The sequence below is a fragment of the Ziziphus jujuba genome, chromosome 2, assembly GCF_031755915.1.
Source record: "Ziziphus jujuba cultivar Dongzao chromosome 2, ASM3175591v1".
NCBI lineage: Eukaryota > Viridiplantae > Streptophyta > Magnoliopsida > Rosales > Rhamnaceae > Ziziphus > Ziziphus jujuba.
The window spans coordinates 13,909,976-13,924,404 of NC_083380.1; the positions used below are offsets into that span (position 1 = coordinate 13,909,976).

The following is a 14,429-nucleotide window of genomic DNA, read 5'->3' on the forward strand; positions in this document are numbered from 1 at the left end:
CATTCGTTTAAATAGCACCGAAAGCAATCTCTCTCTCTCTCTCTCTCTCTCTCTCACCGCTCTCTTTCCCTCTCTATGTCTTGGTCTCAAATACATTTTTCGCTCTCTCGCTATTAATTTATTTTTTTTGCTAACGCGCCAAACTAAACAGCAATGTCTCCTTCACCGGAAAACCAAGAAGACGAAGAAGAAGAGCTTTCCGACAATGGCAGTTTTGATGAGGACATGGAAGCCCTCCGGCGTGCCTGTATGCTCACCGGTAGAAACCCCGACGACCTTGTCGATCCTTCCTCCACCGCCACCGCCACCGCCGACTCATCGGTTCCCGATGCCGAAGAATCCAGCTCCGATGAAGATGAACTCCAGGTGCTTCGCAAGATAAGGTGTCGCTTCTCGATTACCGATTCCTTCCAGCCTTTGTCAATGAAGCCTCTGTCTATGCTGCCGCCTGTTTTGTCCGACGGTGAAGAGGATGATTTCGAAACGCTGCGTGCAATTCAGAAGCGTTTTGGGGCTTACAATAATGGTATGGTCTTTGTATATCTGTTTATATGTGAATTTATATGTATGTAAGAGTATGTAGTTATATACTAATGTACTCACAAACAAAACTTTGAACGCATGTATGCTAGTAATATCTTGAATTTTTGTTTGCTTTATTCCATGTAATTACATGGATGTAGGGATTTTGGACCGTTTGCGTTTCGTTGTTTGAATTTAAGAGCTGTTGTTTTTCAATTTTAAACTGCTTCAGTTGTATGATATGGTAGATACTGGATATTGAATTTTGCAAAAAGACAGACATTTTAGGTAGCATATGGGTTTAATGCTTCAAATTGTTTCCTCAGGAAATCTCTTCTCGTGCTAAAAGAAGTCTTTTTATTAAAACTGACAATTTCGTAATCTTTAACACTGTTTTTCAATTTGTGGTTATGATTCTCAAATGCCAGACTTTCTTTGCTAGGTATTGCCTGTTTCAACGACAGTTTCTGACAGCATATTCGTTATGATATAGTTCTGCATGCATTCGTTTACAGAACTAGCACACACACAGGTACACACAAGCATGAACATATCATAAATCACCTCTTCTTTTTGCATAAACATGTTCCTTGCAGATCGATGCATTCAATATTTTTTCCCATTTTGTTGCTGTCATAATCAAATCAATATACTAATTTAGGCATTTACCTTGTGGTTCTAATGCGTTCCAATAGTTTATGCTTGCTCAAATATGTGTTCCCGATTTGCAAATTTGAAGTTCTTAAATTATAACTTTAACTGTTTGCTTTGAAAATTTATACTTCAGTCCATGTTTATATGCAAGAATGCTTTTTTACTTGACTAATCAAATGAAGAAATTCAATCTTTTTCTAGATGAATATAATGCACAAAGGATACACTTTCTTCTGCCCGTTTTTCTTTCATTTTTTCTTTGTCTGGCTTTCATTGATTTTTTTTTTTCTTGTCCATCTCTCTTTTATGCTCTTTCTAAAATTTTATAACTTATAATTCCAGATACGTTAGACAATGGAAAAGAGAATTCTTCAAAGAAAGAGGAGCGTGTTCATGCTTCTGGTGTATCCTTAGAGAAGGAGACTTCCAATAACTTATATTTTGATGGTTGTAAAAGGTTTCCAGATTCTGAGTATGATTGTCCTACATCCCACCGGTTGGGTGAAAATTTGGCAATGCAACCTTCTGCTTCCACTGAATGGCATCAGTCAGATCCCTGCAACCCATCGGCGTTGCCTCCCAATTGTTCAAGTTTCCCAAAGTCTGCAAAAATGTTTATGGATGCTATTAAGAAGAATAGATCTTGTCAGAGGTTTCTGCGAAGTAAGTTGGTTCAGATTGAAGCAAAAATTGAGCAGAACAAAAAATTGAAGGACCGTGTTAAAATTCTTAAAGATTTTCAGGTTTCTTGCAAAAAAAGAACCGGGAGAGCATTATCCCAGAAGAAGGATCCTCGCGTCCTGTTAATTTCAATGAAGAAGTCATCAGCTTCTAAGGATTCAGCGGTTAGTTTCTCAATCATTATCGAAATATCTCTTTTTAAGTTTTTTCACACCAATTATCAGAGCAATTTCTGTAAACAAATTATTTTTTTTGAATGACTAGCCATTATAATTGTAGTAGTAACATGGAATGAAATTGAATATGAAATTATATTGCAACCAAAATCAAGGGATACTTCAAGTGCAAAACATTGTAACTGAAGAAATAGTAAGCTGTTTTTAGGATTTCTATAACTTGAAATTTTGTTCATTTCAAAGGTGTTAATATCATCCTCTGTTAATTGAACTAAGAAAGGTGATTCTTTTATGTTAAATATGGTATCCCATTTTGAACCTAGTTGATGTTCTACTTCAGGATGAGTAGAAAAGGAGTAAATGTATTGAGCAGCCCAATAAAATAGTCTAATATAATATGATTTCTGTAAGGTTATGGCAGTTAGCAGCATATTTTGCCTTTGCACAAGAAGGTAAAGTGGAACAAATTCACTGGCCCTTTTTCTCCTTTGGTTATTTTGGAACTGCAACAGAGAATAATAGAAAAGATGAGAACCATGATGATCATTAGTCAGTAAATCCTAGTGTTACCTGAAGTTAATGGTTAGCAATGTGAAACTTCCCTTTTATTTGATATTCAATGACTTGTTCTAATGTTGATGACACTTGTTTTTGCAGCTCCCTGATAAAAAGATTTCTGCTATGTATTATGGCCCAGTTGAGAACTGTCAGGTAGCAAATTATAGAATGGCTTTGGAAAGGTTTCCACTTGCACTAGATCGTAAAAAATGGTCAGAGGCAGAGAAGAAGAATCTTGAAAAGGGAATACGGCAACAATTTCAAGAAATGGTGCTGCAGATCTCGGTGGACCGGTTGAGGTATGTTTGTAATTTTTTCTTAATGATGAGGTCTTGATGACATGCCTCAAATTGTGAGGCAGTCATCAAACCCTGGACCTGATCCTACAACTTAAGTGTGCATCCTGTATATCTGGAGATATCATCAAACAATACATCTTTTTATGTGTGTGTGTGTGTGTAAATTTTCTTACATATATGCATGTGCATGCGCATACACTTTATGACTGTTAGTTAAAAGAGGTTTTATGGTAATGTTTAAATTATCAATGGACAGTTTTGATGGTTCTACCAATAAAATAAACCATCAAGCTAATTTATGGGAAATCAACTTGTAGTGAGTGTTAAATTATACAATCCATGGAAGTGGAGAGAGTTCAGGAAGGGTCCACCATAAAGAGAAACCAATAACATATGATTAATCCTGAATCCTGATCAAAATGCAAAAGCCTCTAGATGCTGTCATCTATAACTCCAACCATATGGTTTCTAACTGTTTAAAAGAAAATGGACTAACGTATAACATTTGTCTGTCAGGCACATACTTGACCAAAGTACTGCACATGTATATCTTAAGATAGGAATTGAGTGATATTGTTGCAAATTACAAGAGCTAAGAAAAATTATTGAGATAGAAGACATGCAAAGGATTTGTTGGAAATTACATGAGCTAAAAAATTATTGAGGTAGAAGTATGCAAAGCATTTAGAAGACAGAACTAAAGAAGATAAACGTAGGTAAATAACCATTTGAATAAGACTGCCTTGGATCCCTCTTCGGAAACAGAAAAAGTGCATTATTATTTTCATTTTTTTCCCTTAATTATAAGTTATGTATTTCTGTTCTGTGATTTAACTATCTTTCTTTTTCACAGTGATTCAGGAGGGTCTTATGGAGACTTGAATGATCTCGATAACCTTCTAGTGTCGATCAAAGATTTTGACATCACTGCAGAAAATATTAGAAAATTTTTGCCAAAGGTTAATTGGGAGCAATTAGCTTCTATGTATGTTGTGGGACGTTCAGGTGCAGAATGTGAAGTGAGGTATGCACTCTTTTATCATTGCAGTTCTATCATTGATGTAATTTTTATTGGTATTCTGCATTCTGATTTTTTAGTTTACTTGTTACAAGATTATGGAATTCAATTTCAAAATTGTTCTGTCGAATCTCTGTTTTACTCTTTAAAAATGTTCGGTAGAAAGTCCTGAAGCATAAGAGTTTGCGTTTTAGGATGTCGTTTATTAGTTGCAATTGTCATATGCATATTTTGACTTTTTTGTCTGCTTTATGAGAAAATGGTTGGGCATAGCAAATTGGACAAATCAATATCAGCCTTCTCTTTCTGGTTTGTATATGACCTTAGAACATCCTATTGCTTATCAAGTTAAAAAGATTCAAATAATTTGAAGAAACTCATTTATATCAGAATACATTAGCTAAAATAGTGGTTTGTGGACTTTCTGAGACCGCACTTATATCCAACATCATTGGAGTCCAATAATATTAGGAATCCCCTTATTAATAACTTTGCTGTGGGGTGTTATTTTTGCATTTTATTTCCGTCTTTAGCAACGAAGAAAAGCATAACTAGGTCTATTTGGTGTTGCATATTTTGTATTGTTACAAATGAAGCGAGGGAAGGTGTATCATTGCATTGATAGGTGTTTCAATACATAGATACATTATACTTAAATAGTGGTTTGTGGACTTTCTGAGACTGCACATACATCCAACATCATTGGAGTCCAAAAATATTGGGAATCCCCTTATTAATAACTTAGTTGTAGGGTGTTATTTTTGTGTTTTATTTCCATCTTTAATGAGGCTTTTAACTATGCTCTCTGTGTTTTATTATATTTAGCAACGAGGAAAAGCATAACTAGGTCTATTTGATGTTGCATATTTTGAATTGTTACAAATGAAACCAGGGAAGGTGTATCATTGCATAGATAGGTGTTTCAATACATAGATACATACATAATGCTAAAATAGTGGTTTGTGGACTTTCTGAAACTGCATATATATCCAACATCATTGGAGTCCAATAATTTTAGGAATCCCCTTATTAATAACTTAGTTGTGGGGTGTTAAGTTTTGCTTTTTATTTCCTTCTTTAACAAGGCTTTTAACTATGCTTTCTCTGTTTAATTATATTTAGCAACAAGGAAAAGCGTAACTAGGTCTATTTGATGTTGCATATTTTGTATTGTTACAAATGAAACTAGGGAAGGTGTATCATTGCATAGTAGGTGTTTCAATACATAGATACATACATAATGCTTATAAGAAACACCAACTGCTGATTAATACTAGGTTTCTTAATTTAACAAGCAACCAAATGTAAGGGGTCACCCAATTCCTAGCTCTATAGATTTAAGTTTATCGTGACACTGTTCATGTATATTTTGTTCTCATTGGTAATGATGCTGCAAACCTACATTTATCTTCATTTTGTTCCACTCACCTATTTTGTCAAAATGTTAGTGGAGATTCCCAATTATTTTTCATGCTTGTTTGCTTGCTTTGCTCAGTATCAAATTTTACTTGAAGGTAGGGTCATGTTCTATTTGTCACCTGATCTCAATCTGTAAAATTCTTGACTAGTGTTTTGTGTTATTGATTCCCTTGAAGCATGTGTGTCCTTCCATGAAGCAAACTTTGCAGACTTCTATGACAATCACCACAGACACATTTAGCATTGCTGGATTTGATTAAAAATGCAACGTCACCATAGGTCATACAGGTGGGACCGATACATGGCATGCTTTACTCAAGACAGCGGTGCTGAGTGCATCTGTGATGATGTCATCACAGACGTTTGTGACGCTCTTATTTGTGTCTATGAACCACAGTCTTCTTGTATACCTGGATCACTTTATTTGAGTTTGTTTAGCCTAATGTATATGGTTTTGCAGGTGGTTGAACTTTGAAGATCCTTTGATCAATTGCAATCCATGGACAGCTGAAGAGGATAAAACTCTTTTGTTTCTTGTCCAGGAGAGGGGGATCAGCAACTGGTTTGATATTGCTTTATCGTTGGGAACAAACAGGACCCCATTTCAGTGCTTGGCACGTTATCAAAGGAGTCTGAATGTTTCCATACTGAAAAGTGAGTGGACCAAGGATGAGGATGCTAAACTCCGGTCTGCTGTAGAATATTTTGGTGAGGGGGATTGGCAGTCTGTAGCTTCTGTTTTGGAAGGACGAACTGGAACCCAATGCTCCAATAGGTTAGTTCTATTCAAAAAATCACTTTATCTGTTGCTGGAGCATATAGTTTTTTTCTTAAGAAAGCAATAAAGATTTCATGTTATGGGATAATGTAAATACACAAGCCTCATCTATGTAATAGTTCTGTCTTATGACTCAGTATATGTGGTTGTTGTACATCGTAGATGTTTCCTTTAGTGGCACATCTCTATATAGTTTAATAGAGAAAATTTATTCTGTTCAAAAACTAGTTTAGATGCATACATCTATAGACTTTGGATCTCCAGTTGTTCTATTGTGAATATCATTTTGTTGAGAATAAAGAATGTTTCTTTTAAGAGAATTAGTCTTTTAAGGATTTACAGTCTTAGTCTTCATAGGGTTTATTATCTCACTATGTGCTAGTCTCTTTTTCTGACTTCAAGTGTTAGTCATATAAATTGCATTTTCTTTTTCCTTCTCTTTCAAGAGCGCTATAGAGATGGCTTCTCACTTTGTTGAACAACTAAGACCATTTGCAATTATCATATTGTCAGGTGGAAAAAATCTCTTCATCCAACGAGGGAGAGAATAGGCAGGTGGACTCCAGATGAGGACAAACGCCTGACAGTGGCACAGATGCTCTTTGGGCCCAAAAATTGGAAGAAAACAGCTCAATTTGTGCCTGGTCGTACCGAGGTGCAATGTAGAGAAAGGTACTTCAAAATTATTTTATGCTCAGCTTAAGTTCTTTCAGTTTGAGAAATTATTAATTTTCTAATTTGATGACAGATGGGTCAATTCTTTAGATCCTTCTCTGAAATGGGGTAAATGGACAGCAGAAGAAGATTCAAATTTGAGAGCAGCAATTGCAGAACATGGATATTGCTGGGCTAAGGTTGCTGAATGTGTACCTCGACGTACTGATAATATGTGTCGTAGGTATGAAGTTTCGCATATCTATAGCTGAACAAATGGCTCAGTTTATTAGTTTTTTTCCCCCCTTCTTCTGAACATTTCTGTTTTGCCTTTGCCCAATTTCTTCTTAACCAGGAGATGGAAGGTGTTGCTTCCACAGGAAGTCCCTTTGCTTCAAGAAGCTAGAAGGATACAAAAGGCTGCTCTTATACGCAACTTCGTAGATCGAGAGGATGAGCGTCCTGCCCTTGGTCCCAAAGATTTTCTTCCATTACCAATGATAACTTCTGAAAAGGATGTTAATCATACTAGCAAACAGACTGGAAAACTAAGGTATATGGTCTAACATTTGATTCTCGTTGTTGGTTTGCATTTATTTTACTTATTCTCATGTGATGCTACCATCATGTGCAGAGGGTGTTCAAATTCCACTAAGAAAAATAATTTACCTTCTGGGTAAGTAACTTTCACCGCCTTGTTCTGTATGAGATTTCTTGGGATATTCCGTTATATATATTATATTTCTTGAGAATCTTGATTAATTTTTTTGTTTTTTTTTTTTTTTTTTACAAGTATTTTATTTCAATCTGTAGCCAAACCTTCACTTATGCTTATGGTTTTTCATTTAAATGCAGCAAAGTTCCGAAGAAGAGATCTAAAAAGTTGAGAAAAAAACCTCGAATTTGTCCAGAGGAAGCCCTGGAAATAAATAACAGTGATGGAGTTGAAGCATATGATGGGCACGAACCCCCTTCGAAGAAGAAAACTAGGCAACATTCTCAAAAGAACAATTTCCTTGTACCAATGAATGGCCATCCACCATCTCTGCCTGATACAATTCCATTGATGATAACAAATGGGAAAAGGATGGCTGATCCGGATACTAAGAGGAAGAAAAGACATGTTAAACCACATTCTAGAAAGAAGGAAACTATTGAACCTGATGAGAACAGGGACGGTCTTCAGTTACAACCTGAAAACTTGAATTTAGCTAGTAATAATGATTGTACTGAGACTTCTTCTGGCTTTAACAATGCAGCGCAAAGTCAAAGGAGAAGAGCTAGTAAGAAGCAATGTAAGAGGAACATATGCACCACAAAATCCACAGAAGACCAAAATTCTGTGAAGGCATTGTCATCAGGAACTGAAAAGGATGCCAATCATCAGCAAGATTGTTCATCTTGTCCAGTTTCAACACAGTTAACACTGATTAATGAGAATGATATGGTTGGTAGAAATGATGAGGATAAAAAGATGGCTCCTAATACACGCTCAAAAAGGAGAAAAGGTATGGATATGGACGAAAGCTGCAGTTTGGCGCCACCTATTAGGAGTGTGGAAGTGAGAATGGATAATGGTGACATTATTGAAAACAGATCTTTCAATACAAGGGCCTCAAAGAAGAGAAGTTCAGCTCTTAAACAGCAACACGGAAATAACATAGGTACTGAAGCAACTTCAGCGGATCAAGAAGTTTATGTTTCGTTCAAACAAAATGGCCTGAAAAAGTCAAAACGCCAAGATGTATCCTGTTCTGATCAACATTTAGGAACAACAGATGGAGATGGTATTACGCTTGCTTGTTTTCTACACAGAAAATCGGAGAAGAGGAAACTTCATGTTTCTGATTGTGCTGATTCGGCTTGCAATAATCCAAAGGAATTGGAATCCTTCTGTGATGGAGTAGATCAACCTCATGTCGGAAATTTAGCTGTAACAAACGTGCAAGATGATAGATTGACATGCTGTGACAATGGGGTTGCTGATATCTTTTCCTCTTGCAAAACAAGCGCCAGTGATTTGAGGAACAACCCAACTATTGTGGCTACTGAAAACAAGCCCTGTGGAGTAAATCTAGTTAGAGAGCAGAATGATGGCTTCCATGAGCCTGTGAGGGAACTGGCAAGCATTAACATGGAAGATGATCATGGGAGAGAGTGTGTTTCTCTTGCTTCATTTATGAAAAGGAAATCGAAAAGGAAGCTTCAAAATGCCAAAGGTGTTGCTCATGCTAGGGTTCCCTCCAATATGTTAAAAGGATCCAAATTGCCTCCTGGAACAGTAGATCGGTTTCATGATGTAAATCATATGGCCATCATGGCTAGTGACAATGAGCCTGGTGAACTTGATCTAGGTGAAAGGCTGAAGGTTCACGAACAAGAGAGGGAACAGGTGAGCAATGGTGTCGAAGGTGATGAGGACACCAATGATATAACTCTTGCTTCCTTTCTGCAGCAGCGTAAATCAAGAAAGAGAAGGCTTCAATCTGACTAAATGGTTTTCAGACTTGTTTTTTTCCCCAACACGATGAACGGGTCTGAGTAGAGCTATGGATGAACTTTCTGACTATTCAATGCTTGTAGTTCTGCAAACTGGAGAGAATGTCTAAGAGTTGCTTACTCTAAGAAGTCATGTCCTTCAAAGGATCAGGCTGTTTTGATAAACCTGGGAGTTTCTTATGTCACAGCAACAAAAAGAGGGGGTGGCAGTTCCAGCTGCCTTTTTATGTTTAAAATTCATTTTATACTTAAAATTGGAGATCTGAATCTGCATTCCCTTGAGTGGAGCAATTTTGATGAGTTACAGCTGTATAGCGACTTTTTACTGAAAATTATTCTATTTGATTTGAATGAAACACAAAAATGTGCATATTTTTTTGTGTCTTTAATTTGCTGTTTTTTTTCATGCTTTTCCACTCAAAATGTTAGTCGGGATTAGATCGTTCACATCGCAATGTACTTCTTCTTCCTCTTTTTTTTTTTTTTTTGGTTTTATTTTTGGCTAAATTTTGGCCTCGAAACGCTAGGATAGGAGATTTATCCTAAACAATCAGCTGACAACCCAACTTTACCTTCAAATCCGCCAATTAGCCTAGACAAAAGATAAAATAATCCTTAAATCAATTTCCTCGTTAATTTTCCGAAGTCCATATTCTAAGTTGTCTTCAAAGCTCAAACCATAAAATAGAAGCCTTTAATAAAGGGAAACTTCTGCTTATGCATCTTATAATTCAGGGCAGCTGCACATTGCTCATCCGAGAGCTTTAGACAAAAATCTTCTTGTTTATCTATTTCCAAATCCAACCAACGTATGCCTTCTATGTTTATTGGTTATTTCTGTTTATATTTTTGAGTTGGTTTGGAGGGATGTGATAGGTTTTTTTTTTTTTTTTTTTTTTTTTTTTTTTTTTTCAATTAAGAAAAAAAAAAAAAACACTTAAAGTATTGAATTGATGACAATTTTAATCTATACACAAACAATTGCAAAGAATATACCCAATACTACGGACTTTGAAATAGGGATGTCAATTTGCCCCGCCCATCCCCGAAACCGCGGTGCACCGCCCTTAACGGGGCGATTTTTTCCCAAAAATTCCGGGATGCAGGGCGGGCTCGGGGCAAATACCTAAAAACCGAGTCGAAAACGGGAAATAATAACCCCGTCCCGAACCCGCCCCGATATATATATATATATATTTATTTATTATTTTTTTTATAAAATTTTATTTATATAAAATTATTTTTTTTTTATTTATTTATTTTTCTAAATATGTATTTTATTATATTTGTAAATTTGTTCCTTGATATATTTTATTATATTTTTATTGCATTGTAGTCATTTTTTATATTTTAATCATAAAATAATTTTTTTATATAAATTTTTTAAAAAAATATCAATTAAAAAACAAAATGAAAAAAATCATCCCGCCCCGTAAAATCCCCACACCTAAAAAAACGGAAAAAATCACAGAGATAGGATGTAAAATTCCCCGCAGGAACGGAAACAGAATTTTAAAAACCGACCCGCCCCGCTCCGTTGACATCCCTACTTTGAAACAGCCCAGATTAGCATCTAAGGGTTCAAATAAAAAAAAAAAAAAAAAAAAAAAAAAAAAAGATCATTGACAATAGTCAAGTGAAACATTCCACTAAATTAAAATGTGTATCAACAAAGACTTACAAACAGGATCATTGACATCGAAATCACGAACTTAATGAATTGAAAACAACGAATATCACTATATTTTAAAACATTAAAATTATTTTTTTCGTAGGATTTTTTTTCAAAGCATTAATTAACCACAAGGTAAACATCTCACAAGTAGTTGAATCAAATACAGAAAAGATTCCTCCTCATCAATTTGGTATATAGCATTGTAACCATTCTGAAAGTTGGCTCAAGTGAACTAATTTTAAAGTTGAAAAAGTGAAACCAATATGGTATCTAAAATAATAAAAGCAAAACCAAAATAAATTTCGGCCTCAAAGCCATAAGTCAACACAGAGCTTCCAAAATCATCCAACATTTCCAACAAAACCCTAGAACTTTTTCAAGGCGCTACAAAACAAGAAGAGTAAATGATTTGTTCTCAAAAATTAAAAACATAAATTCGACTGGAAACATTTTACTAATAGCGACCAATTCCCCAAACTCTGATTACACCATCGGTATACCCACTAAACAAAGTGCTTCCATCAGCACTCCAGCTCAAGCTTGTACAGTAAATAACCTGTAACACAAGGTTCAAACCATCAATAACAGGACAATTAAGTTCAAACCGACTTTTCTCAAAATCTGAAATTCTAAATGATGCTTCAAATTATCTAAACTAAATACTTCTAAAACAATTTGTACTTAAAATCTTAATCTTAAGCTAAGCTACAAAGCAAAACTGCTGAAGCTATTGTATTTAAGAAACGTTATGCTCTACAATGAAATCACACCAATCATCATATCCTGAAATTAAGCAATAAGGAACAAGATAACAAAAATCTTCAAAATCGCAATGAAAAAGTGTGCGATCAAATGTGCAAATCTAGCGTATTAAACACCATATAGAGAGGGGGGAGAGAGAAGAAAGAGAGGGGGGAGGGGGGAGAACGTACTTTCAATTTCATCACTCATCACTTAACATAATCTTAATGATTGGAGCTTCAGGGGAAAAAAAAAAAGTGAAAGACAGTATATATATATATATATATGTATATATCAACACCAATGAAGGTTTTAACATCCAAAATACTTTGCAAATGACAATTGGAGCATTCTAAGACCGAAAAATGTTACAAAATATGAAATTTACCAAATATGTGAAGTAGAGACGTCTCGACGTTCAGCTTAACACAAACTCACATCAGCAAGTGCATTTATAAAACTAAATAATTTCAAATGGGTATTTCTGTTCAATGAATTTAAACGCTATGAATTATCTATGTCCTATAACCACAAGAAAAGCGAACCAATTAATAAAAACTAAAACTTTTTAATTACAAAAACCAGAATGAAAAAAAAAATAAAAAATAAAATTGCCCAATATGACTAATGAAACGAAATTGATGTACCTTCTTCTTGTTGGCTGTAGCAGCGTGAGTATCCTCGGTTTTCTCGGCCTCAGTCTTCAGATCAACCTTCAAGTCCTCAACAATGCTCTTGCTTTCCAAATCCCAGATCTTGATGCTATGCTCAGTGGCAGCACAGAGCCAGTACCTGTTGGGGCTAAAGCACAAAGCATGAATGATAGCACCAGCATCAAGGGAGTACAATCTCTTCCCCTCCGCCAAATCCCACAGCAGAATCACACCGTCTTTGCCACCGCTAGCACAGAGCGAACCGTCGGGCGAAACCGCAACAGTGTTCACATACCCACCATGGCCGCTGAGAGTGCACCTGAGCTTGCAATTGGTCAGGTTCCAAACCTTCACGGTCCGATCCCAAGAAGCCGAAACAATCGTGGGCTGAACATTATTAGGGCTGAATCTGACACAGCTGACCCAATCTGTATGGGCCTCACCTTCGGTTATGGTGTACTTACACTCACCGAGGGTGTTCCAGAGCTTGATCGTGCGGTCACGAGAAGCCGAGACGATCTGACGGTTGTCAATTGAGAAAGCAACAGAGAGAACGTCCTTAGTGTGACCGACGAATCGGCGAGCGGAGGTACCGGCGGCCAAATCCCAGAGACGGAGCTCGCCATCCCAGGAACCGGAGAGAGCGAACTGACCGTCGGAGGAGAGGACGACATCCTGAACGAAGTGAGAGTGGCCGGTGAGCCTACGGCGGGGGACACCGTAGGTCTTCTCTTCCTTGGTGAGGTGCCAGAGGATGATGGATTTGTCTCGGGAAGCGGTAACGATCATGTCGGAGTTGTCGATTGGTGTGGCTATGGCCGTCACCATGTCCGTGTGTGCTCTCATGGTGCCGCGAAGAACCAAACCCTCTGCCGCCATTTTTGCGTGTGTTGTGAGAGTTTTTCTTCTGTCTGTGTTGTGAAACTACGCTGCTAGGGTTTGTGAAGATGAAAATGGAGCTCAGTAGTTGTATATATATGGATAGGGAATGTATAAGCTTTTGAGCGACTACTAGGGTTTTTGGATATTGCAAAGTAACCCTAGATTTATTCGGGTTGTTTGGAAGCATGGAAAGTCTGCATGCTAGTTAGTAGGCCCAATCCAGGTAACAATGGACTCTCCAATCTGATCAAATGGGCCAATTCGTTATTGGTTGTCTTGGGCCTTCCAATCCTGCTTCGTTTTATGATCTTTTTTTTTTTAGGGGGTGGTATGAGATATGAGAGTCTATTATGAACAAAATTGCTTTTTTTTTTTTTTCTTTTTTTTTTTGGTTGAATCTGATTATAAAATAAATTATTGACAAAATGGAGAGTTTGTGTATTTTATTCTAATTTTTAATACCTTAAATTTTTTGAAAACTTATTTAAATAGAATTTTTTTTCTTTTTTTAAAAAAATTAGTAATTTGTTTTTAAAATTAACCAAAAAAAATTTATTGTAGAGAAACATAATTTATATTAAAAAGAACATACTGGTACGGCCACAAATTTTTTTACTGAATGATGTATTAATTTTGCTTGTCAAATATTCATAAAAAGAAAACAAATTTTTTCTCAAATGATATTGTAAGAGGTTCATTGTTGAAAAAAAATTAAAATAAAAAGTGAATCCAATAATATCAAAATAAAAATTTTGATGACGCTGACAGTTTATTAAAAATAAATTTAAATATGATTAAAATAAAGTACTCCACATAAAATTAAAAAATCTATATTGGAAAATTTAACTTTTTTTTTTTTGGGGTAATTCTGGAAAATTAAACTTCTCTTTTAAGACAGCTATTACTATCATCGCAACTTATAATGATATACAAATTAGTAATTTTTTTTTTAATTGGTCATAATAGATATACAATTAGTTGAAAGATATCATTATTTTGACGGAGACTTTAATGTTAAATATATATATATATATACATATATATGTTACATAAAAAGGAAACTTTTAGAGATACAACAATATTAGTTATTTATTGTATTAAGAAATGTAATTTTATTTTTTTTTAAATCTAAACTCTTTATCACGTTATTCTAGTAAAAAAAAAATATTTAGTTTCAAGCTTAAAATATATATATATATATATATATCTTTTTTTTTTTA

The 14,429-nt window shown here is 35.5% G+C and overlaps 2 protein-coding genes across 5 annotated transcripts; one reads left to right on the plus strand and one right to left on the minus strand.

Annotated features, from left to right (window-relative positions):
• LOC107418690 (uncharacterized) lies at positions 1-9,647 on the plus strand. Of its 4 annotated transcripts, XM_060814505.1 has the most exons (12): positions 399-526; positions 965-1,054; positions 1,519-1,839; positions 1,920-2,021; positions 2,691-2,890; positions 3,744-3,914; positions 5,788-6,102; positions 6,619-6,777; positions 6,854-7,003; positions 7,115-7,312; positions 7,394-7,435; positions 7,615-9,647. In XM_060814505.1, the coding sequence occupies exons 3-12, from the start codon at positions 1,621-1,623 to the stop codon at positions 9,251-9,253; spliced, it is 3,195 nt and encodes a 1,064-aa protein (XP_060670488.1). In that variant the 5' UTR covers positions 399-526; positions 965-1,054; positions 1,519-1,620; the 3' UTR covers positions 9,254-9,647. The 4 variants fall into 4 exon arrangements, with proteins under 4 accessions (XP_048329657.2, XP_048329656.2, XP_048329658.2 ...); XM_048473700.2 differs by lacking the exon at positions 965-1,054 and having other exon boundaries at positions 1-526; positions 1,912-2,021; XM_048473701.2 differs by lacking the exon at positions 965-1,054 and having other exon boundaries at positions 385-526.
• A 1,555-nt stretch (positions 9,648-11,202) lies between these two features.
• On the minus strand, positions 11,203-13,308 carry LOC107418716 (small ribosomal subunit protein RACK1). Its single transcript, XM_016027422.4, has 2 exons — positions 12,322-13,308; positions 11,203-11,489 (listed from the first exon to the last, which is right to left on the minus strand). Exons 1-2 carry the CDS (start codon positions 13,204-13,206, stop codon positions 11,388-11,390), a joined length of 987 nt encoding a protein of 328 aa, XP_015882908.1. The 5' UTR covers positions 13,207-13,308; the 3' UTR covers positions 11,203-11,387.
• Between the last annotated feature and the right edge of the window lie 1,121 nt (positions 13,309-14,429).

What these genes read in the sequence shown, in the direction of transcription:
- LOC107418716 (XM_016027422.4), bottom strand. Translation starts at nt 13,206, where the DNA reads ATGGCGGCAGAGGGTTTGGTTCTTCGCGGCACCATGAGAGCACACACG. An exon ending in CTACAGCCAACAAGAAGAAG is followed by an intron (nt 11,490 to 12,321) that starts GTACATCAATTT and finishes CTTGTGTTACAG; the next exon opens with GTTATTTACTGTACAAGCTT.
- LOC107418690 (XM_048473699.2), top strand. Translation starts at nt 154, where the DNA reads ATGTCTCCTTCACCGGAAAACCAAGAAGACGAAGAAGAAGAGCTTTCC. An exon ending in GGAACCCAATGCTCCAATAG is followed by an intron (nt 6,103 to 6,618) that starts GTTAGTTCTATT and finishes TCATATTGTCAG; the next exon opens with GTGGAAAAAATCTCTTCATC. An exon ending in AAAAATAATTTACCTTCTGG is followed by an intron (nt 7,436 to 7,614) that starts GTAAGTAACTTT and finishes ATTTAAATGCAG; the next exon opens with CAAAGTTCCGAAGAAGAGAT.